Below are 25,831 nucleotides of genomic sequence, written 5' to 3' on the forward strand. Positions count from 1 at the left end.
TGGCATGGATTGATTTCGATTTATCTTCGGGGCGGAGGAAAAACTAAAACGAATATCAAAGGCTGGATTAAATGGCATATAAGCTCATAAATTGCTAACAGTACTTTTCGATTAGTGACAATTTTAACAGAAAAATCCTTCAACACATTCTGATATTGATTTATGGCGAAAAATGCATTTCTGCCTGTCTACTTTACTTGAGTGAAAATCATGCAGAGGCGTATTAAATGGCTCAAATGAAATTCAAAAGGAATATCTTCCATAAATGGAAAACACTGTTTGGGATTTGTGGTTCCATTGTTGTTGCAGTTTAATTAAAATTATTGCCAAAAGAGCGAACGGAATAAAAGTGAAACATTTTCCCTTAAATCGATTGTCAAACTCCAAGTTGGTCGTAAATTAATTTCTTGTATTTCTTTTTTGGACTTGGCGGGAGTGGCCATAACAAATCTATTTATGAAAATCCACACAACGACGTCGCAGGCTAAAATTAAAATCATTTTTCACCAAACAAGTGAGACAAAAATGCGTGCCAGGATATATTAAAATATTAAAAATGGAAGCCGAGCTGACAAATGAACGCTAAAAGTGCGCGACAATTTTTTCCCTTTTCATGTCGCTGGGCCTTTTGAATTTATTATAACACAAATACCCAGGAAAATGGAATGGCAAAGTGACAAATTGATGCGAGTCCTCCGCCGCCGCGAAGGCGACGTGTTTTTATGGCTGTCTATTCTTGGGCAATATTCCCAAACAATTATCCCGCTAATAATGCATATTAAAATGTAAATGCCCGGCCAGGTGGGCGCTGGGGGCGTGGCTAAATTCATGGTTTGAAATTTATGGCCAACAGCAGATGACAAGGCAGTGAATAATAGAAGATATACGGTTGCCTGTGCGCTGAAGGCTCTGATTATTGCCGGCCATAACTTGGGCTGAAAATGAATGGCTAAACAGATCCTTATAGCGAATATTGCTGGATTAAAGCACGAAGACTTTCGCTTTAAACGCTTTTAACTGAAGATCCGAAGGATATCCGAGTTTGCTTTAACGGCAAAAAAACTGGTATTTTAGGGTGAAAAATAAGGATCAGAATTTTCGACAAAAATAATAATTTTTTCATGGTTTTTCGGTCGTAATATCGACAAATTAAGGCGCACAGTGAAAAGACCGACTGTTTTGAGCAGCTAATAACCTAAGCTAACGATCCCCATCACTTTCTGGGAAATTAATTTTTTGATCAATTTTCGCATTTTTGATAAGGGGTTGCATCACATTTTTTGCCGAAAAATGACAAAATTTAAAAATTTCTAGGTTAGAATGTCAATCGTTAGGAAATTTTATCACGAGTTCAACAAGGTATGACATTCCATATTTGGATTATTATTTTCACTGTTACGGCCAAAATAGTGATATTTCAGAGTGAATTTTAGTTATTAAATTTAATTAAATTTTTATTACATTTGTATAGTTTAAATTCATTTTTGGGAAATATAGATACGGAAATCTTGCGGTTTTTTGTTTGTTTGGAAGTCTATAGATTAGTTATCTGAAATGTATGCATTAAATGATTACATTTAAAGGAAGCCAAATCCAAGGACCTTCCTCCGCTTCTCTCGAGGATATCATTGAATTGGCTGACTGCCGCTAATGGGCCAACTTGCCATCATCCTGGCAACAGTCACGCGCCCATTTCGCAGCAATAATTCGAGACGCGTCGGTTGGCCCTTGAACTGAACTTTTCAACTCGGATTTGGATTTGCAGGGCTCTTTTTTGGCTCTTGGCCTTCTTGCGTATTTCATAAATTTAATTGTCACGTACTCACATGGAGCTAAGCGTGGGCTCTTTCGGCTATTTGGGATGGCATATAATACGTGTTTATAACTCTGTTGCGCGATTTAGGCCATAAACGTGTGCTCCGTGACCTACGTGGCGTATACGTTACTTCTGACGCGCTAAATGATTTATTTACTGTATTTATTTAATCTATTTGATGACCCCCGAAAAGGGAACCCAAAAACTTTAAGGGACTTGTTCTCGTTTTTTGTAAATTCAGTTTGTAGTCCGTTTTTCAGTTGGCGAATTAATTGAGTGCAATCAATGCTGAGAAACGAAGTGTATTTTCAATTTGTTTCAACTGAAATACGTTTTGTCAATATTTTGCCACCATTTATAATTGCATTATTGATTTAATTTTATATTGCATATTGTTGACCAACAATTATTGTCATTAAAGGCGAATAAAGATTTGCATGCGTCATTTATTTAAGCTGCCTTTCATTTGTCTCAGTATTTGAAATCAGGGAATTTAATCTGGTTTATAGAAATAAAAACATAAGTAATAAATATTTCAGAGAATAGTGGGAAATTAATTTTAAATTTTAGATAAACATTTAAGGGCAAGGTAAGAAGTTTAAGTATTCTAGTTTGCTGCAGCACTTTTTCCATATTTTTTTTTTGCTAGCAGCATGTGCCACTGGCCTTGCCCTTTCCCTTCTTTCCTGGAAAAATATGGGATGTCGTTTCTAAGCAGCAAGTGCTGCACTCGAATGTGACACGCATCAAATCACTTTACTCGAGTGCACACTTAATGTCGCTTCAAATGAGCGCAGCTGAGCACTAATACATATGCTAAGGGTGGGCGGATGCGGATGTGGATGCGGATGTGTGTGCGGATGTGAATGGAATTTAGAGAAAAATTCCAAGCTAAATGCAGGCGAAACGTGTCAAGTTTGATGACAGTCACTCAACTGAACTATTTGCAAGTAATCAACAGTTGTTTTACTGTTTAAAAGGCAGAAAACTATTTACTTTAAAATAAAATGTTAATGTTATAGCTGAGTAAATGTATTTGTAAGGGGTACCATCAATATTTTTTTGTGAAAAATGGCAAAAATTAAAATTTTCCAGGTCGAAATGCCAATCGGTTGGAAGTTTTATTACGAACCCAACGATGTATGACATTCCACTTTAGGACCATTATTTCCATTGTTCTGGACATAATTCTGTTTGTTTTCGAGGTGAAAAATCAGGATCTTGATTTTTGGTAAAAATTCGATTTTTTTGCTCTAACTTGGCCAAAAATGGTCCCAAATCAAAAAGGCGCACAGTTTTGATCAGCTTACAACCTTATAATTAATATCAGTGCAGTTTCCGACTGATTTGAGAAAATTAAGTTTTGACCCAATTTTTGCATTTTTTTTAAGGGGTACCATCATACTTTTTTGCAAAAAATAACAAAAATTAAAAATTTATAGATTTAAATGCAGGTTGATTGGGAATTTTATTACGAGCTCAACGCGGTATGACATTCCATATTTGGACCATTATTTCCATTGTTCTGGCCAAAATACTGATTTTTTTTGGGTAGAAAATGAGGACCTTGATATATTTTATAGTGCAAAACTAGTAACCAGATTTTCAGTTCAATTTATAATACACATTGGCAATTTGATTTAAAGGTCGCCGACTCCAAAAATCACCATAGCCTCGCTGGCAATCTGCCCTAATTGGTCGTGAATTCATTGAATAAAATCAAGAATGCCGGATGCCAAGTTAATTCCATCATCATCGCTGGACGCGCCGACTATTCGGCAAAAATATTTAACCGATTCGGGGCGGCGTTTCGTTGATTTCATTTATTTCGTTCATTTCGTTTATTTCGGCATATTGTATGTAATTAAAATGGACGCCCGAGTTGGAAGGGCCAAAAGTTTCGCAATAAAAATCCAGTTAATAAACTTTGCATTCCTGCTCGCGCATCCAGATACAGAAATTCATATAAGGGAACTGATAAATAATGTTAAGAAATGTTCCATATTTCGCTGCCTTTTTTTTCTTGGGGGGATTTTAATTAAATCGTTTGCGAGCGCCGACCAAATAAAAAAACGAAAAAAAAAACGAAAGGAAATAAAGTAAAATGAAAACCGAATTGAAAGTTTATGTCAGCGAAAAATGGCGGTTCTATCTGTCTGTGTGTGTGTGTGTGTGGCGCTATGTGCGTGTGTTGGAGCGAGTGTGTGAGTGCGCAACCCGACGTCAAATATGTTTGAACAACTTTATTATGCAAAATGCCAAACATTCTCCAACTTGTAGACGTGGCGCTCTCGCCTCTCTCTCTTTCTTGCCCCTCTCTCTGCTTTCTCTGCTTTCTCCGCTGTCCGTGTGCGGGAGTGGTTGTGCGTGTGTGGGTGAGTAGATTGCTGTGCGCGCAAATCTCATTTGAATTATAATGATGACGCCACGCACACACAAACACACTCGCACACACACACAAGGCAGAACAAAAAAAAACAAAAAAATTGAAGTATACGCCATAGAAGGGTTCTTTGCGTATTCGAATGGCTTACATCCTTATAATATGCTTTTACATTATTTTTTTAAATTTTTTCAGAGAATTTGTTATTGATAAATACTAGTATTTTTCATTAAATCAAATTTTTAGAAAGATTTCTTTTTTAAAAATTAAAAAAAAAATGGAAAAATATTAAACATTTTTTTTTAAATCTTTTTTTGAAAGAATATTTCAAGATTGTCTTATATACATAAAAGTATTAAGTAAAAGGCCAACGAAGTTAACGGTTTCGTGTGATAGCGATATATAAAAACGACTTTTTTAACTATTTCTAACAAATATTTTGACGCGAATACTGTGAATTTTATTTTTAGGCGTAGAAAATATTATAAATACATTTTCATAACATAAAGTATATTTTTAAGGAAAACGTTATTTATCCTTGTCTAAAAATGGCATAAAAATCAATGTTTAAGGCTGAAGAAAAATTCGATTTCAATCGCTTAGTTAATATTTCTCGGTTATAAGCATTAATCATTGGATATTGTGATTATTTTTAGAAGCTACCCCGCCGAATATGCCCTCGCGTCTAAATTCGCGGGGCATCTCCTGCTCAGTCCGGCAGTCGCACTCCCGATTTGGCCATAATACCCGTGAAATGGGCCCACCGCCTGCCGAGCATATATAGCGCATATAGAGCATATATGATGGGGGGTACATACCTGAGCAAGCTTGCGGTGGCAGCGGGAATATCAGCGTCGTGGAGCTCTTGCGCCTGGCCACCGCGCAGCCCAAGGATTGCGGCTTGAAGCTCCGCAGCTGCTGCATGAAATCGGAGCACTCCATTAGGGCCACGTCCGCGAAATGCAGGTCGCACAGGATCTGGTTCTGCGGGATGAAATGGAGGAGGAGCGAAAAGTAAATCGGTAAGTTGGCTGCTTGGGATTTTCACTGTATTTTCACTGGATTCCATTCCTGCCGTAAATGATTTATTCGGGGTGGAGCCCCTCTTTTATTTTATTTTTTTTTTTTTTCGTGTGTGCCCCCCTGTACTCATATGTAATTTTGATTAAGCCACTTGCCGCAGCACATGCATCCGTCATCCGTAATGAGTCCGCCTTTATGGGGCCAAAATGGGCGAATGCATTTCAGATGAGTTTACGGTGGGCCGAAAAAAAATACAGCATAAATGCGAGATTACCTCCTCCGGATTGGCAATTATCTCTGCACTTTTTCGTCATCCCAAAAAATTATCTGATATATTTTTAAATAGTGGATTTTATTTATACTATCCCAGAGTTCCCTTCACTGTCTTTTTTGTTTCGAATTTTTGATAACTCGAGCCGCAAGCATAAGGAACATGAAGCAAACTCATTACTTATTTACTTATGTGTCTCACAATGACACAATAAATTCTGAAAGCTTCTTTCTTATTTCAATTAATTTTGGATGAGAAAATAAAAGGAAAAAACAAGGGCTTTCTGTTTGCAAATGTGCGAAAAAGTTTCTTGTATTCTGATATAATTTTAGTACCTAATAGAAAGAAATTAAAATTAAAGATAAGTGGATTAAACAAATCCAAATCCAGAATGTGACTTTAGGTGTCTAAAAGTATATTTTAACCTCAAAAGAGCGATGAATTTATTCAGGAAGACGACTATCATTTATTCACTGCATACTTTATAAAATTTTTTTCTCCTTTTTTTTGATCTACTCACCTTGAATCTCCTGGCCCTCTTTTGGTTGGGCCCAGTCAAGTTCAGGCCGCAGGAATTGCACCGCAGGCACTCCTCATGATAGTGATTGTTGTCATAGAGCGGCGATGGTTCTGCAATGAAGAGCGGAAAATGGACAGGGGTTAAATTTTGGGAAAATCAATTCAGTTGGGGGGCCAGAAAGCCAAAAACCGAACAGGGCTTCAACCAGCTGGCATGGCCATTAATTTGCATAACCATCTCGGCATAATGTGGGGGCTTTCCGGGGGGAGATTTCAGAATTCAGAACTCAGATTTCAGATTTCAGTTTTCAGGGGGTTTCAGCTTCCACTACATACCACATGCAGATGCCACAGCTGGCAGCAGCGACTCAATTACAAACGGAAATGAGTTTCTAATACAAGCAAATTGCAAAAGGATAGATATCCCAGCAGAAGGGGAAAATTGTTGCTTGTCGAGTTGATGAATGGCCGTTGATGGTTTGGAGTTCGCCTCGCCCTCGCCATACCCTGCATATCCTTTATCCCTTATCCTTAATCCCCTATTCCCTATTTGTGCCAACTTTGGAGGCCAATACGGCAATCATAATCCATCTGTGGACCCAGCTGAGGAAAAGTTAAAGTAAAGCCTTCCCTTGCAGATTTTTTATTTCACTTAAAGTAGATTGAAGAGGAGGGGAATTTTTGAGGCATTTTTATTATTAAATATTTACTTTTAATTAATTTTATTTATTTATTGTGAGCAACAAAAAATAATATATTTGATATGATATATTTGCTCAGAAAATAGATATAAAATAAAATAGTTGAAAAATACTATTTATATTTTTTAGGGGCCAGTCATTTAAAGTATAATATTATTTTGGCTTATTAATACTACTATTTATAATATTTTCTAAAAAATGTTCCCATTTTCCGGCCGTTTTTCTAGTGGGTTTTATGCTTTTTTTTACTGCCAGGCAGGACATAGCAATCAAGTAGCTGTAATAATGAGCACGTGTGCGTGGCTCACCCATCCTTTTGGCAGGACTCGTGTTCGGTGCTTGGTACTCAGTTTTCCTCGACACCGGAAATCATAATTAAATGAATCAGGCAAGCGGAAACACATTATGAGCCGTCGACGAGTGGGGAAACGACCTGATCATCGCCGCCACCATCATCATTTTCATCGTCATTAACTCATACATTCGGGGCAGCCCAAATCACTTGGTTCTAGGGCAATCAGTAAATGTGATTCACATTTCGTTGGCTCTCTAAAAAGGTTAGCCATTGTGCCTGATTTATTGGTTTTTATTTGAGTGCATTGCGAAGGCTTCTGTTCCATAATATCAATTTACTGGGCTGACTTGGAAAATAATCGTCTTTATTATTTTATTTAGTGAATTAATTGTGGGTTTAAAAATTATTCCCATTATTAAAATTTTTTTTTCCTATTTTTTAGGTCTATCTAAAAAGTTTTGTTTATTTACTATTGTTTTTTTTCTGTTTTGATTTTAGAGAGTAGCTAAAAACGATGCATATTTTATGCATATATGAATATTTTTCAAAAACCGCTTATAGATCATTTATTCAGATGAAGAAAGTCCAAGCAATTCATGGGAATTTAAATTCCCATTTTCGAGTAACCGAGCCCGCGAGGCAATCGCATTCATAATTCGCCAGGATTGTTAACACGAACTTGAATTACTTTTGGCTCTTTGAATTTCCCCAGTTTTCGATGCCGAGAGCCCGCATTCGCATTTCGAAACCATATCCCTGGAAAGTTGGCCAGGAATGCGGGCCAAAAACTTTACGCATATTTTTGCATTAATGAACCGAGTGCCTCGGCGGCATTTCCATTTCCATTTGCATTTGCATTCGATGGCCGACCAGTCCAGTCCACCTAATTGGTCTGCTGGCCCAACCCGAAAAACTAGACTGGCAAACTAATGCAATGAATGTCGAGATATCCAAGGGGCGGCTGTGAAATCTGAGGACCTGCGGCAAAAGCGCCGGCGATTCATTGCAGCAATCTGCAGACGGGCATCTGCCGCAAATTGCATTGTCAAGTGCAGGACAAGCGACCGAAATGAGCAACACAAATGGCCAGGATGGCCAGGACACTCAAAAGGGCTGTCATTCGGCTGGGTTCGGGTCATGGACATAACTCACCTGGCACGCACTGTGCAAAAAATAACAAAAACTTGAATTTTTGTGGCATTTTCCACTTTACAGTTTTTTTCAAAAAATATTTTTAGAAGTATTATTGCTTTCATTTATTTTCCAACTATTTTCATTTATATATTTATTTTTAATTTTTGGAACTTTTTTTAACGTTTTTTTTTTTATTTATTTAGTTTTATTCAATTAAAAATTAAATATATATTTTATTCACTCAATGACTTTTAAATCATTTTATAAGTTTAACGAATTTATAAAAATAAAAGAAAATATTGCTTTCTTAAATTTCCTTACTATTGTTAATTAAAAAAAAAGTTTTTTTATATTACATTTTTAACATAACATTGATCTTTAAATTCAGATATAATTAAAATTGCAATCATATTTTAATTCTATGGAATAAACTGTAATTAATACAAGTTACTCCGCCGATTCTCTTTGTGTATAGCCCAAGCACTTCACTACCATCAAAAGGAGTCCTCTCCGCACGATTCGACCCTCGATTGTTTGAGTTTAATGGTCCATTAAAATGGGTAAAAACTATTTACGCTGCTGGCGAATTTTAATCGCAAGCGCGCTACAAATTTTACTAATTGAAAGACGACAAAACGGAGGGCCATTATTACTGGGGGCAGCCCCACCAGCAGCCACCTCTATAGCGCTCTGATTCCAGATCCCGGCTCTTCATATTTTATTGCCCCGCCTTAAGTTGACTTTAGTCAACTTGACTTGACTTCACTTTACTTTTCTGGCGAGCCAGCTTCCTCCTTTTCCCATTTGCTTTTATGACAGCTGCCGCATTGAAAACTTTGCATCTGCACTTTGCAGCTGCCGAAAGGGGCGGTTGGGTGGTTGGGCGGTTGGCCGGTTCAGGGGGCGTGGCAGGAAGACAGAAGGGCAGGGTGTATAATATAAATTCATGACTTTGATAAATTACCAACTAATGACCCAAAAGAATGGCAAACTTCTGGTTTTTAGTGCAGAAATCAAGCGTTAACTTTTCGAGGGGGGTGCAAAAATAGGGGCAAAAGCTAGGGGTAGGAACTCGGAATTCGGCTTTTATTGTATGCCCAGCTTTTCGGGGCCAGTCGCCAAAACAATGGCTGCCTAATGGGTCGTGACAGGCGCTTAGCCATATTTTACAGCGGCGGCCAAAATAATATATTCGGGTCTTGATAATTATTTTATAAATTTAATATGTAAATTAAAAAAAATTACTTCAATTTGATATTTATTTAAAATATTTATTCTTCTTAAAAAACGAGTAAACTAGTATTTTCTCAGCAGAATAATGAATTCAACATTTCTGATATATTTGTAAGACTTTGTTTAAATCATAATTCCTAAGAAAATATGTAAAAAGGAATTAATATTGTTTTGCAACATTTTTAAAGGAGTACTTTTTTTTACTAATTTTTCAGCCACAGCTGTTTCTAAATCCCTTTTCTTAAGAAAAGGGCGGTGGGCGTGGCAGTTGTCTGACAAAGCCAACAGACTGAGAAGCAGAAATTGACTGCAAATGCAATTTGTTTAGAGCAATAGTTGCATATAAGTAGCTCTCGCTGCGGAAAAGGGGAAAATTGGAGGGAAAACAGGGGGAAAAACTGTGGAAAAGCCAGATGGAAAGTGGCTAAGGGGGATGTGCTGCAGCTTAATTGAGCGTAAATAATATTGGACCAGGGATAGTAGATAGTAGATGGGAGATAGTAGCACATGAGCAGCCACGAATGCAGCACAGAAGCCAGTCAACTTCAGTGCACTTTCATTAAAATTACACAGGGTGCCGGGGAAAATGGCAGGAAGATACGAGGGAAGCTGGCTGCAAATTTGCCTGTTGCCAGTGCAATGCCCCTGGCTGCTTTCACGGAACCCGGGAAACCCTTCGATGCGACTGTACTAATCAATTTTCCAACTTTTCAGACCTCCCGCCCGCCACATAATTAATTCGCCACGAAATTCCATGCCGGTTTGAAGTCTAATTAATGCAGAAAAGTGTTTAGATTATACTCCTGCACAAAAAAAGCTTTAAAAAACTTTATAAACAATTTTTTAAAATAAGGGCATTAAAAATAAATTACAAAATTCACTAGATATTTTAAATAATATTTGTAATAAATAATAATAATATTATTTAAATAAAAGGCTATAAAAAACTGCTCTCTACATTTTTAAATATCTTTTTCTAATTTAATAAAGACCAGCACTTATTTATAATCAGTTGCAGCTGTTATTGAATGTCCTGATTTTTCAACAATTATAGTAATTAGCCGAGTTGGGGACAATTGTGGTGGCAAAGTGACTAAAGTTTCCATTTACCCAGCAATTTATGAAACCAATTTGAAACTTTTTAAAAAGCAATCCAGAAAACAGCAAGTTCATATGCAATTACAGAGAAATGCATATTCTTGGTCTGTGAAAACCTCATCGATTATTTATAATGCAGGGCCTCCTGAATTCAAGAGAAAACTTTGCCGTTTTAAGGCGATGATTAGGTCAATTTTGGAGAGCGTTTGGCCATCGATCTTGGCCAACTGTGTGGGCCACACCGCTTTCTGGTTTTGGCCAATTATCGTCGTGTGAGAACCGCAGCACGCAGTTTGCATGTCAGCCGACGGTTTGTCGCATTTGGCTGATTAGTGCAGTGCAATTAAATTGAAGCATATCATTTGCCAGCCCGGTTTTCCCCTGTGTGCAGCCCGCATTGTCACACGGTGTGTCACGCGGGGTCAACGGGGGGTCAACCGGGGGGTCACGGGGGTCACGACTGTCGTACGTGCGTATTTATGGGTCAACTGGGACCAAAGGACCCACCATTTCCATTTTTATTTCCACACACACGCGATGTGCAAGGACTATTACACTCACCCTTGGAAAAAAAGAGCGGAAAATGGTAAAACGAAAAGAAAATATATAGAAAAACTGCAGCATTAGCGTGACTTTTTTACAACGCATGCTGGGCGAAATCTGTCAAACAGATCACACAACAAGAGAGAACGCTATAGTCGGGTTGGTGTCCCGACTATCTAATACCCGTCACTCCGCTAAAGGGAGTGCGAACGCTGTGTCGGGTTGGTGTCCCGACTAATAATCGTAACTCAGCTAAAGGGAGTGCGAGGGAGATAGATATATGTTGACAATTTATAAATCGTATAACTTTTTAATGAATGGTCCGATTTGAAAAATGTCTTCTACATTTCGATAGGTATAAATATACACAACAAAATTGCATTTATACTTCTCGGAAATCTTTAAAGATGTGGGCGCAGGACCCATTTTAAAATCGTTAGTGGGCGATTGTGGGCGTTAGAGGGGGCGTGGCGCTCGGCTAAAATAAACTTGCGCTGCGTAGGAAGCCAAAGAATATGTGTGGGAAATCTCAACCTTCTAGCTTTTGTAGTTTCTGAGATCTCAGCGTTCATACAGACGGACAGACGGACAGACAGACAGACAGACAGACAGACAGACAGACAGACAGACAGACAGACAGACGGACAGACGGACATGGCTAGATCGACTCGGCTAGTGACCCTGATCAAGAATATATATACTTTATGGGGTCGGAAACGCTTCCTTCTAGCTGTTACATACTTTTGCACGAATCTAGTATACCCTTTTACTCTACGAGTAACGGGTATAATAAATCATCTGCAGATGTCTCACCAGCTTATGGAATCAATAACATTAAATATGCGCGCTGAGCAGAAAAGTGCATGCACACTTATATGGAATCGTGTGTAAGCATTTATTTTTGATATTTTCCATGGAAATCAATAATATCATCCGCAAATAAATACGTGGGTTGAAAGTTATATAACGGAATACGTAACATTTTATTTTATTCAGAAAAAGTATTAAATGTGCTGAAAATAATATAAAATGATAAAATATTTTTAAAAAGTTTAGGTACCTTTAAATTATTCTTTTAAAAATAGCATCATATTTACAAACTGGAACAAATATAAGTACAGAAATATTGTATGCTTATATAAAAGCTCAATAAAAAATTGAAGGTGAAAGAAATATTAATAACATATTTTTAAATATTTCTGGTATCTTCAAATTATTAAAATAAAAGACAAAAATCATATATGTAGGTGACGGAATTATTAAGGAAATGTTTACTATCATATTGAAATAAATACAATATTAAATGTTAGATACTTTAAATTAGTAATTTTTTTTGTATGATCTTTGGTTTTAAGTCGCTTGATTCATCGCAAGATACTTGTTTTTTGTGGCTTTGATAAGCGTTTCCCTTTAAATCTGGACGCCAAAAGCCACCAAAAAATAGGAATGAAAATGGGAGGCGAAGTATGCAACATAAATTCCAAAGTCGGCACGTAAAATGCTTTTTTGCGGCATCGCCGGGCGCGCATAATGCGGCTTTTAATGGAATTAACGTGCGCAAAAATGTTTCGCTGCCGTCGACTAAATGCTCCGCAGCAGCAGCCCCGCCCACTTTTCAGCCCAAAACCGCCCCTAGCCCCCCATGGAAACACAGAGCACACAGAACCACATGTGCCAAGGGGCCGGGAGAAACGTAGACGACACCAAAATGGATTTGGGGCTCAGTGCGCACCATGTACGAATGAGTTGTGATTAATTTTTGGGCCCGACAGCCAATTTGATTTATAAACATGAGCCGCACTGTTCGCACTTGTTGAATGGCGTCCTGTTGCCGGAAAAACGGGAAAGCGTTGCCGAAAAGAAAACGGGTGGGGAAAACTGAAGGAAACTTGCGTGCCAAGCGATGATAATCGTTAATGGAACGCGTCCACACACATGTCAACTGGTTCGAAAGTTCAAAAGTGGCACTGGTTAATCGAAGTTCTCGATGGATTTATGGTTGTTGGAAGGGTTGCAAGACTGCTTGTAAGTCGACTGCCCATAAATAATCGTTTGGAGTATTAAATACAGTCTGTATTTTGAGCTGCGGTTTAACAAGCTCGAGTCTATTTATTTATTGAAATATTTAGAAATCTTTAAATTGACATCTGGAACTACGGGATTCTTATATTTTAGCCAAAAAACAAACAGTATTTTTGAAAGAACAATGGAAATAATGGTTTTAAATAAATATAAAAATGAATGAAATAGAATACTAGGAAAGTAGTTATCTTTTTTTGTTTTTTTTCCTTTAAAAGTTCCCCTGCTGGAATGTAAATTTCTCTCGCTTTACTTTCAGACCCAAACTAACTTGCTAGTTCACTTCGATCCCCGGACGCGAATTAGCGGAAGAATCCCCAGTTGCCTTTGGCCCAAAGTGTCGAACAAGAGGAGATGTGTGTGAATCAATCCGCTAACCTTTGCCTTTGCTCAAAAAACTCCGCTGGCTGCCGGGCAATTTGCATAAAAACTTTGCTGGCCAAAGAAGAAGAATACATATTAAAAAGTCGAAAGTGCGCAGGGGGAAAACATGTGGATATATGTAGATTTTTTTTCGGTACGGATTTTCTCCCCTAAGTAACCCAAAAGTGCAACAAAAGTTAATTCAGTTTTGAAATGGTTGTGAGCGTGCAAGTTTTTGGCCCGATATGAGAACCGCACACAAAGGATAAAGGATGTGCGTGTGAAAATCCTGTTTTTGCGTGGCAGCGAGGAAAAACTTGATCAAAAGTTTGCCTTTTTTTCAGGAATTTGTCTGCTTCTTGTATCATCTTTTCCTATACGGTATAAATATTACTTTCCTATTTTTTTTTATGGCGAATAATATTCATGAGACCTGCGTGTGGCTGTCAGCAGCGGAGGTGAGTCCTTTTTTGTGTGGGTCCTGGGCATTAGTTGGCTGGACAATCCTGCCAAAAAACCCCCCTCCACCAATCCTGCCTCGCTCAATCAATGTCAGCTCCACATCGCCGACATCCTCGCTCTCTGGTTAAATCACTTGGAATTTTATTGAGTAAACTGTTTTGTAATTATTTTCATCTGATGTCACGTCATGCGGCTCCAACTCATCCTCATCCCCGTCCCCAATTAGCAAAAAGCGACAACATGTTGCGGTCCCAGGCCCCAGGAATCTCTATCGGTATATATCCGTTTATATAGTATATAAACTCCGGCAGATTTGCTGACAGTCGTCTGGCAGGGAAACCTCATCGATTTGACTTTTTGCGGTTGGCTTGATTCGGTTTTTCGGCTGGGCCTTTGGCTTAGTTGGAAAATTGGGCTGGGATAAAAGAAAGTTGTTCATTTGGCTTGAGTAGAAAGGTAATCATTGGGATTCCTGATTGTCAAAACAAACTGAAAAGTTCTTTAATTCTAGAGTACAAATTTAAGCCACTTGAATTGAAAATAAAAGAACACACGTAAATAAATAAAGAAAATAAATGTTATTTTGATGGGAGAGTTTGTATATGTGATTTTTAGGCTGCTGAATCATCGTTATTAATCATGGGAAATGTAATAAAATATAATTGTCGATTTATTACCTCTAGTTCACTAAAATGCTTCAATCGAATGTATAATATTTTATATTTATAGTGATTTTAACAAAATTTGTAAGTTCAAATAGTTCGAATCCCCAATATATTTCGATCCCTAAGCATTTAGGTTCGGAGTTTAATGAAATGGAATTAGTAATCGACCTTAAATACTCGTCGCATTTAAACGAATGCGCTGCTTGGCTTATCGTGCCAAGCCGGGAATTAATTAAATTCTTAGCGTCTGGGAAAGCGACTACAGGGAAATGAAAGCAATAACTTCAAACTTTAGCAAAAGAGCGAGCGAGAGGGAGAAAGGGACAGACAGAGAGAGGGACATTGTAAGCATTGCTGGTTAATGGGTCAGGTGATTTTCTATTGTCCTCTTTCCCGCCGGACTGCATGTTTAATCCAAATTACTAAAATACACACACACACGGGGGAGACGTCCTTTGTGAGTCCTGTGTCCTGTCCATGTGTGTGTGTGTGTGTGAGAGTGTGGGTGTGGCAGGGTAGTAGTAGTAGTGTTGGAGCAACTCCCCCATTTTGTCCAGCCTTGTTTGCTGTGTTTTAATGAATCTATGAGTCGACCATTCTGTGTGCGGTGTTAATTGAGCCAAAGTCAAACATTCTGTCTGGCCAACAGCTAACCCATCACCCACCGACCACCTACTTTTAGCCCACCTTTCGACCACCTTTCGCCCACCTCACCACACTTCAATTAGTGCCGAGCAGCATTGAGGCTTTCCCTTCCCCTGTGATCGTCGTACTTTTTCTCCTTTTCGGCTCGCGTGCTTCGAGTTTTGTGTGTTAATTTGATTTCATGAAAATAGCCACAAGAAAAGGCCAAGGAAATGGCCGATTTCATAGGTGCTAGGGTTATTCTTATTTTAATTTACACCCAAAGCGCATTATTAGTAATCACTGCTTGAATTTAAACGACCTGTAAACGTGCCTGGCGCCTACATTTTTACAGATTTTGTAAAAGTGTAAATGCCATTTGGTTATGTTTATTAATACCTATCGAAATGTAGAAGGAAAATTTAAAATAGCACCATTCATTAAAAAGTTATGTGCAAGTAATGAAATGCAAGCAGTGCAAGCAGTCCATCTTTGGATTGTTTTAATAATGGGGCAATAATTGTGAGTATTTGTCAATAAAGCTGTTGATAGATGAAAATATAATATTTATTACCCGTTTTGTGACCCACTTCGATGGGTTAATAACTTATCCTGGCTGCTGATTGAGCGAGTTCGTGGACTGGCTGACAGTTTTTCCCCCTATCCCTCCCCCTCCTCAAGCCCTAAGCCTTAATAGCCGCCAAAGAGCTTTCCCTGAGTTTTCCCAGAGAACATGGAGCTTTTCTTAGGCGAAGGCGATATTGATTTCCTGCGGCATTAGGCTGACTTATAGCCAGCGGTGTCCAGGGGGTTGTAATGCGTACAACGGTGCGTATGATTGACGAAAAGGCTCGCAGTCGGCTACGCAATTTGGTTACTCCTCCAAGGAGAAAGTGACGGAGAAAGCGGAGAAATAACAAGGAACAGACGGCAAGGCGAAGGAACAACAATTGACAAGCATCTTGTTTGGCAAATAAACGCGAGCCATTACCACGAAACTAAAATGCTGTCTCAATATTATTATTATTATTATTATTATCATTTCTATGGCCTCCGCCCCGCTGTCTTTGTGGGTTTATGGGCTCCTTGTTATTTTCCTTGCCTTCTTTTTCGCCACTTTTTATGCGACACTCGTGTTTGACTGTCAAATATTTCAACAGCCCGAAAGTGACAGCTGTTAATGGCATTATACATTTGTGGTGGTGGTCGTGTGGGTGGTGATGTTGTGTTTGCCACGCCCACTTTTCCTTTTGGGCCCAATTAAGGTGGCCAGCAAGTGAGTCCATCATCGACGGCAGGTCTCTCCCAGTATTTTATCTTTTATATTTTATATTATTTTGGACTCGAGCAATAACAATTTGCATTTTATGGCTCCCCCGGTGATTTGAAAACTTTCGAGTTTCGAGTTTCCACTTCCCAGGATCGATTTGGCGTCAGCTGCTAATTCCTTCGATTACGAACTGTTTTATGAGAGGAGCACACGGCCATTAGGTCAGCCCATCAATCAGGCGGCCATCAATCAAGGGATCGCAAATTTGACAGTCGCCTCCGCCATCGCAACACTTTTTCGCGAAAAACAAACGCATAAACATCCTGTTTTCGGCCTTCTTCGCGAAATTCTTTAATCAATCTTGGTTGGGTCAATCAATTAGGCGCCAAACAATTTCCACTCTCTGTGTTTGTTATTGATGCGTTCATAGAAATACAACTTGACCTTGGCCAAAGGTGATGAGGATCTGGTACAGTGCGTTTCATTGCTATTAAAACTGATCAGAGTGCAAGGGATAATGTCCAATAAATCAGATTTAATATTAAAGGAAATTAAAACAGATATAAATCAATTAAGATACATAAATAAATATTTATAATAAATTTTCCATTTATATTCACTAATTTAATAAATCGGAAAAAATGAAGTGATAATTATAATTAATGTATAATTATTATTAAATACAAACAAAATATTAAGCGACTTCTTCCGCACCATTAGTTTTCTAGCAAAAAAAAGAGAAAGATAATCAACATTTGATTCCGATTTCTGGGGGACTATGATGGGGCCTGCAGTTGTGTTGGCCACTTCCATCGATCCGAATTTGGTAATAAAATTGTCCCCCTTTTTTTTCTGTCCATAAATTAACATTAATTTCGTGCCCTGAATCCCCGACCCTCTGTTGTTTGCCTTGCGCTTTCGTGTGTATCGTAAAAACGCAATTATAAAAATTAATGTAATCGATGGGCAGTTGAGATACTAATTGGACTACACAGTCCGGCAATTGGCAATTGTTGTCGCGGGTAATCCTTTGAGGGCTCACATTGATGAGCCACGGGCTTAATGGATTGGCTAGTCATTGCGCATCGAGTTTATATGAAATACGAAATGCGATTAAATGTACTAAGTGTTTCCCTTTCCGACTCTTTTTTAAAGATAGAAATAAAATTACCGCCTGATTGGCAATAGCAAACCAAGGACTAATTGCTCAAATTAAATCAAGTGCTTGAGCATTTTTCTCCTGCCGAGCTCACACTCAATATTAATTAGTGAGCGAACAAAGGACAGCAGGACATGCAGCAGCCACTTGCCGTAAATCCTTTGCAGGACACCAATTGCGCTTAATTGGCGAGCATGTGTGGCATGGAATTTATAAAGTGCTTGAAAAGTAAATAATTGTGATATTTTTAATGAAAATATGCATTGAAAAATTATGAAGCAGTTGATAAAGAAACTCTTATATTTAAGTTTAAGATCTGCTATAAAAGCTTAAAGTTAGATGAAGGTTTTTCGAAGCCATAAGGTCAAAAGATATTTATAACAGATACATTTAAGTGTTTTTAAGACCCTTTTAATAATATTAAAATAGATTAAAAACAAGAACTGTTTTAGCCCTTATAAATATTTTTTAGCAAACGTTTTGTAGCCTTTTTAATGCCAAGTAAAGTTGCCTCTATTTTGGCTCATTAAATATTTATATTATTTGTGAATTAGAAAATGCAATAATAAATAACAGTTTTTGCCTTTAAAATATTATGCTGGCTATTATAAATATTCGAATACATTTTTAAGCAACCTTTTGTAACTTTTTTAGCACTAAGCACACTTTGGCTAATTTAAAAAGAATTCCTAGCCTTCAATAATTTCACCGCAACTCATGTTTTGAAGCCCTGACCTCGAGTGCTCCTGTGCCCAAGTGCAGCCATTCGATTGGCTTTGAATGTCGCCCGTCTGGCAACAAGTTGAGTCAATAAATTTTGCATTTCAATGCGACCAAAGTTTTTCGCTGGCCATCGCGAAGGAAAACTTGTTGCACCGGCAGCTGGGAAATGCGCCGAGGGGCGTGGCGGCAAGAGTCGAAAAGGGGGGGTGAAAATGCGATGAAAATGGGAAATGGCCAATGTTGTTGCTGCTGCATCAGTATCAAACTCGATTCGCATTTCATTCATAACAGAGTGAGAGAGCGAGAGAGTGGGCAAAAGTCAGCACTCATTCATTTCCCGACTGTCACACAGATACTCATACATACCAGCACACTAGCTGGCCCACACACACATACACATTCGCAGACACTGCACTTTCATTCATTAAAAGCCATTTGGGGGGCGGCAAGAACGAGGAGGGGGCGTGGCGCCTTGTGCGGCTGCCAAAAAGGCAAACAGCTCGGAAAATTCTCGGAAAATTTAGCAGCTGAATATTTCTTGAGCTCCGCACGAGAGGTCAATGTAAACAGATACAAAAATTGGCATTTCAGTTATTTAACACGAAAGGGAGATAAAAAACTACTCCAATAAATTATAAATATATTTTAAGGCGAAATAATAAAATAAAAATAAATATTTTTTGAGTTTAAATATTATTTAGGAATTATTATTATAAATGAGCAGAGAAAGGATTACGGATTGTATGTTTGACACTTGAAGCCACTAAAATTGAATATTATTTTTTTTGGCTTAATAAGTAGGTAAACTTGGCACTTGAAGATACTAAAATGTTATAAATATTATGATATCGGCCTTATAACATTTTCAATAACATTCAACAACGAATTCTTCTTTTTTCTGTGACCTGAACTTGGCCTAAAATTTCCAAAAAATCGAATTATTAATTTAAAACTATTCTTTCATTTTTTTTACTAAGCATCAGAGATTTAAACTTTATTTTCATTGTGATTTAGGGCCGCGTTTATTTGGCAACTCGCCCACTTTCACATGCAACAAGTAAGCAACTTTCCAGCCAAAAGCCCTGCTTTATCTACACGAATATATGGGATCCCCCTTAAGTTCAGATAGGATATTTGGCAAGACATAAGTGAGATATACAGACCGCTGCGACTGCGATTGCTGCTGCTGCTGGCGCTGCTGCTCGACGGCTGCCGACGGCCACTGCGCAGCGGGGCGGGGACGCTGGCGGTACCGCCGCTGCCGCTGCCGCCGCCGCTGCCTGCGCCGCTGCTGCCGCCGACGACATCGACGTACTCGGCCACGTCGCTGCTGTTCTTGTTTTTTGCCTTCAGCTGTTTATTCGGATTTCTTTGGATTTACTTTCGGGATGATGTTGCAATGACAACAATGAAAAGTGTTCACACACCGCACGCACGCACAGCAAAAAAAAATGTGGAATATAAAATACAAGGCAGGATGTGAAAAGTACACGCACACATACACAGAGGCACACGCACACGCACACACTCGCAGGCGCAATGGCGAGGACTTCAGGACTTCAGCGATAGTTGGCCAAAAATCGTTGCATAGTTTTCCGCGCTTCTGGGTCCCTGGCTCCTCTACTATTTACTTTCTACGTTCGCCTTGTATTTTCTCTTATTTCTTTTCTTTCGATTTTTCCTCTATTTGTTTCGCCGGCTGCGTTTTCCGTTTTTCCACGACTGGCTGCTGCGGTGCTTGTGGCACGTCTGCGACTTCAACACCAACTGAATGAAAGGCGAATCGAGGCGAAAGGACGCGAAATGAGCGCCGAGTGGACAGGTCCTTGCCAGCTGGAACAGCTGTCCTGGCGCCCAGCAGCTGTTCGCAGCTTTTGCCCCCGAAATGCCTGAGAAACCGAAAGCTCAGAAGCTTCGCGACGGAAGCGAAAGCTCTGCATCTGATTGGCAGGGCCAACGAGTGCGGGAAATTCAAAAGGCGGAAGGACTCACCTGTCTGGGTGCTGGAGTCGAAAAACGTACTGGTCGTCTCCACGGTCATCGTGCCGATGGTTCCATCGATTATCTGCGCCGAGGAGTCGCGTCTGCCGCGATAACTGTGAATAGAAGGGTAAGATTAGTGCTATATTTCTAAGTAATTTATTACAAAAAATATTTATTTATGTCAGTTAAAAATCATTGATTTTGTTTACTCTCTCCCTGCTTAAAACAACATTATTTTACACTTTTTTCTCTATATGGAATACGTATCATTGCAATATGTGGATCGATGATATCATTTTTAAATGACAGCATTTTCGATTTCACAGAATTTTCAAAGAGAATGAGTACGGAAAATTTCCAAAAATTGCAAGAAGAACTCTCATAACTAAAATAAATTTACAAAATTAAAGGAATTACAATTAGGGAAAAGTTGTTAAATAAATTAAAATGTTTTAAAAAATAGTTTATCAAATTAAATTGATAAAATTCATAAAAATAAATAAGTAAACTTTTATTTAAGTATTGAAATTTATTATACATTTAACAATTATTGTTCGTTCAAGGATATTAAACATTATCATTAATATGCATTTTTTTTTATTAAATTGAATAATGCCTGACTAACACTTCTATATAGTTTTAAATATCATTTAAAAATCAGGCAATTTAATATGTTGTGTATCAAACACATGCTTTCTTCAAATATTAAATCCAACATTTTCAGTTAAATTTTTAATTTCGTAATCACTCACCGACAAACGTCGTCGCTCTGGGAGCTCTGCCGCCGGAAGTTGCGGCAGCGGATCATCTCCTCGGTGGTCGACTGTCGCCGGAATCCGCGGGCGATGAGGATCTCCTCGGTGGTCGACTGCCTCCGGATGGCCGGCCGCTGGTTCTGCTCGACGGTCGTCTGTGTCTGCGGCCGGGAGCAGGGACTGGGATCCCGCGAGGAGCAGCAGCTGTTCGAGTCCGGCGACCTCGGTGACCTGGCGGCCGAGCTGCTCTGCCTGCGCAACGTGTGCCTCCTCGGACTTCCGTCCCGCTCATGCGATCGATCTGGCGACAGGTGGGTCCTCGAATCCCTTCGACCGCCTCGCGAAGCGCTGTCCGGCGAGAGGGAATCCCGGCGAGAAGTCCGCCGCTCGCCGCAATCGTCGGGCGGATCGGGACTCAGGGCGGGCTGAGAGCCACGCCTACTGCCGCCGCCGCCGCCTCCCGGCAGGCAGCCCTCGTCGAAGGCCGTCGCCTGGCGCTGCAGCCGCTGGAGGCGTGGCGCCCGCTCCGGACTGACGCCCGCCTTCGAGTCGCGCCGATTCACCCGGCCGCACTGCGTCTGCGAATCGCGGCGTCCCTTGGGAGCCGTGGGACTCGTCGCCGGCGGCGTCACGGAGCTGGTGATGATCGTCGGCGGCGGGAGGGCCTGGCAGGCGGAGTCCACCTGCTGGGAGTGGGTGGCCAGGTGGTGAGTGCTCGTGCTCGAGTGCGTCGAGATCAGGGGCATGGAGTGGTCGGAGCAGGAGCCCGCCGAACTGGTGGAGGGGCGCTGCTCCTGCCGGAAGTTGGGGAACTCCGGGGCGGCGAGCGAGTCGCGCTTCTTGGCCATCTGGTATTTGCCCGGGGGCGGGGGCGTGGTCACCCGACCGGCCACGTTGCTATCGCGCCGACTGCCGGACAGGTAGCTCTCGCCGGATCCGCGACGGGAAGCCTGGATGTGGTTTTTTGGATGTGCGGTGGTTGGAGTGTGGAGTGTGGAGAGAGAGAGAGGAGGTCGAGGTGGTGGTCAGGTTGGAGTCAAGTCAAAGGTGCAGGTTACTCCTACTATGGGTCTTCTTGCAAAAGCACTCGCTTGAAGATTTATTATTAAATCAAAAAAGTATTTACACTTTTTTTTTGAGAAAAAATGTCTTTCATTTAGTAATTATTTTTTTAACTTATAGAAAAAGTCGCCATTAAAAAATATTTAAATATTCATAAAAGAAAAATAAAAGTCTTTGAAATATTTCTGAATTTCGATTTTCTTTTTGCAGGACGTCACGTCCCTTTTTATTTTGACCCTCATATTATAAGTCTAAACTAAGTAAAAACTTGAAATTTAAATATCTGTGCTTAGAGAAACTGAATAATTTTCCTTTTACTGAACTATTGGCTTTTTACTTGAAAGAAAATGTTATTTGTTGAATCTGGATTTGATATGTTGATGGTTTCATTGCGAGAGGGTTTGCATTGCTCGTTTTCTTTGGGGGAAGTGACCCACGGAGATCCGTTTACCCCGATACTCACGCTTTTAGAGCACTCGACGACGACGGGCACGGCGACGCAGCTGCTGGGCTGCTCCTCAACTGCCCCGCTTTCGCGGCGATTCCAGTGCCGCACGAACTCGGCGGTGTTCGAGTCGCGGCGCGACCTCATGCTCCGGATGCCAGAGTCCGCGGACGACTCCCGCCGCTTGCGGGGCGCCATGTAGGTGGTGCAGGCGCCACCACCCGAGCCCCCGCCCCCTGCCCCCGTGCTGGCGTCCGTGGTGGTGGAGGTGCGCCACGGCAGACTGCGGGCCAGGTCCGCCAGCGTCTCGCGGCGGTTGAGCTGCGCCTTCGAGCGGGACGCCTGCTGCGCCAGCTGCTGCTGCTGCTGCTGCTGGTGGTGCTGCTGCTGCTTGGTGGTGCCGCCGCTCCACTCGCGCAGGATGTCCGTCAGCTGGGCCAGCGAGCTGCGCCGCCGGCGCTGCAGTCCCGGCGGCGGCGAGGTGCTCGGCGGGGTGGTGATCTGCGCCGCCGAGTCCCGCCGCCCGCCCAGCCGCTGCCGGATGGTCGACTCCTCCAGCTGAAATTTTATATAAAAAATATTTTTAATAACTGTAACTTGGCCAAAAATGGTCCTACACCAAAAATACATACTGTTCTGAACAGGTAACAAAATTATCAATAAATCCATAATGCTTTCGGTGTGTTTTTGGAAAAATAAAATTTTCGCCAATTTTTACTTTTTTTTTAAGGGGGTACCCCATGATTTTTTGCAAAAAATAAAAATAAATAAAATGTCATGGTTTAAATGACAATCGTTAGGAAATTTAATAACGAGCTCAGAAAGGTATGACAGTCCATACTTTAAATCAGTATTTGCTTTGTTTTAGCGAAAAAACTGGTTTGTTTTTTTTTTTTAAATTCGGGATTTCAGTTTTTGACAAAAATTTAAATTTTTTCTTTTGGTTTTTTTGCTGTAACTTGCCCAAAAATGGTCATACACCAAAAATACATACTGTTTTGAACAGATAACAAAATTATCTTTAAATCCATAACACTTTCCGTGGAATTTGGGGAAAATAAAATTTTCGCAAATTTTTAATTTTTTTATAAGGGGGTACCCCATGATTTTTTGCAAAAAATTAAAAATAAATAAAATGTCATGGCTTAAATGCCAATCGTTAGGAAATTTAATAACGAGTTCAGAAAGGTATGACAATCCATACTTTAAATCAGTATTTGCTTTGTTTTAGCGAAAAAACCGGTTTTGTTTTTTTTTGAAAATTCGAGATTTCAGTTTTTGACAAAAATTGAAATTTTTTCTTTTGGTTTTTTTGCTGTAACTTGGCCAAAAATGGTCCTACACCAAAAATATATACTGTTTTGAACAGATAACAAAATTATCTTTAAATCCATAACACTTTCCGTGGAATTTGGGGAAAATAAAATTTTCGCCAATTTTTAATTTTTTTATAAGGGGGTACCCCATGATTTTTTGCAAAAAATTAAAAATATATAAAATGTCATGGCTTAAATGCCAATCGTTAGGAAATTTAATAACGAGTTCAGAAAGGTATGACAATCCATACTTTAAATCAGTATTTGCTTTGTTTTAGCGAAAAAACCGGTTTTGTTTTTTTTTGAAAATTCGGGATTTCAGTTTTTGACAAAAATTGAAATTTTTTCTTTTGGTTTTTTTGCTGTAACACTTTCCGTGGAATTTGGGGAAAATAAAATTTTCGCAAATTTTTAATTTTTTTATAAGGGGGTACCCCATGATTTTTTGCAAAAAATTAAAAATAAATAAAATGTCATGGCTTAAATGCCAATCGTTAGGAAATTTAATAACGAGTTCAGAAAGGTATGACAATCCATACTTTAAATCAGTATTTGCTTTGTTTTAGCGAAAAAACCGGTTTTGTTTTTTTTTGAAAATTCGGGATTTCAGTTTTTGACATAAATTGAAATTTTTTCTTTTGGTTTTTTTGCTGTAACTTGGCCAAAAATGGTCCTACACCAAAAATACATACTGTTTTGAACAGATAACAAAATTATCTTTAAATCCATAACACTTTCTGTGGAATTTGGGGAAAATAAAATTTTCGCCAATTTTTAATTTTTTTATAAGGGGGTACCCCATGATTTTTTGCAAAAAATTAAAAATAAATAAAATGTCATGGCTTAAATGCCAATCGTTAGGAAATTTAATAACGAGTTCAGAAAGGTATGACAATCCATACTTTAAATCAGTATTTGCTTTGTTTTAGCGAAAAAACCGGTTTTGTTTTTTTTTGAAAATTCGGGAATTCAGTTTTTGACAAAAATTGAAATTTTTTCTTTTGGTTTTTTTGCTGTAACTTGGCCAAAAATGGTCCTACACCAAAAATACATACTGTTTTGAACAGATAACAAAATTATCTTTAAATCCATAACACTTTCCGTGGAATTTGGGGAAAATAAAATTTTCGCCAATTTTTAATTTTTTTATAAGGGGGTACCCCATGATTTTTTGCAAAAAATTAAAAATAAATAAAATGTCATGGCTTAAATGCCAATCGTTAGGAAATTTAATAACGAGTTCAGAAAGGTATGGCAATCCATACTTTAAATCAGTATTTGCTTTGTTTTAGCGAAAAAACCGGTTTTGTTTTTTTTTGAAAATTCGGGATTTCAGTTTTTGACAAAATTTGAATTTTTTTCTTTTGGTTTTTTTGCTGTAACTTGGCCAAAAATGTTCCTACACCAAAAATACATACTGTTTTGAACAGATAACAAAATTATCTTTAAATCCATAACACTTTCCGTGGAATTTGGGGAAAATAAAATTTTCGCCAATTTTTAATTTTTTTATAAGGGGGTACCCCATGATTTTTTGCAAAAAATTAAAAATAAATAAAATGTCATGGCTTAAATGCCAATCGTTAGGAAATTTAATAACGAGTTCAGAAAGGTATGACAATCCATACTTTAAATCAGTATTTGCTTTGTTTTAGCGAAAAAACCGGTTTTGTTTTTTTTTGAAAATTCGGGATTTCAGTTTTTGACAAAAATTGAAATTTTTTCTTTTGGTTTTTTTGCTGTAACACTTTCCGTGGAATTTGGGGAAAATAAAATTTTCGCAAATTTTTAATTTTTTTATAAGGGGGTACCCCATGATTTTTTGCAAAAAATTAAAAATAAATAAAATGTCATGGCTTAAATGCCAATCGTTAGGAAATTTAATAACGAGTTCAGAAAGGTATGACAA

At 39.1% G+C, this 25,831-nt stretch overlaps 1 protein-coding gene across 4 annotated transcripts in view; it reads right to left on the reverse strand.

Moving 5' to 3' along the window:
• rsh (radish) overlaps positions 1 to 25,831 on the reverse strand; it is a 121,558-nt gene that overhangs the window by 29,306 nt on the left and 66,421 nt on the right. For 3 of the 4 annotated variants that reach the window (XM_044394509.2, XM_070218854.1, XM_070218853.1), the window contains exons 4-8: positions 22,625 to 23,164; positions 21,097 to 22,049; positions 20,354 to 20,457; positions 6,014 to 6,123; positions 5,018 to 5,183 (exon numbers count right to left, since the gene is read on the reverse strand). In XM_044394509.2, the coding sequence (XP_044250444.1) occupies positions 5,018 to 5,183; positions 6,014 to 6,123; positions 20,354 to 20,457; positions 21,097 to 22,049; positions 22,625 to 23,164 (1,873 nt within the window). Of the gene's footprint in view, positions 1 to 5,017; positions 5,184 to 6,013; positions 6,124 to 19,524; positions 19,989 to 20,353; positions 20,458 to 21,096; positions 22,050 to 22,624; positions 23,165 to 25,831 lie in introns of those variants that run through there. The other variant, XM_044394512.2, reaches the window with a different exon arrangement.

The sequence above is a fragment of the Drosophila takahashii genome, chromosome X (genome assembly GCF_030179915.1).
Source record: "Drosophila takahashii strain IR98-3 E-12201 chromosome X, DtakHiC1v2, whole genome shotgun sequence".
NCBI lineage: Eukaryota > Metazoa > Arthropoda > Insecta > Diptera > Drosophilidae > Drosophila > Drosophila takahashii.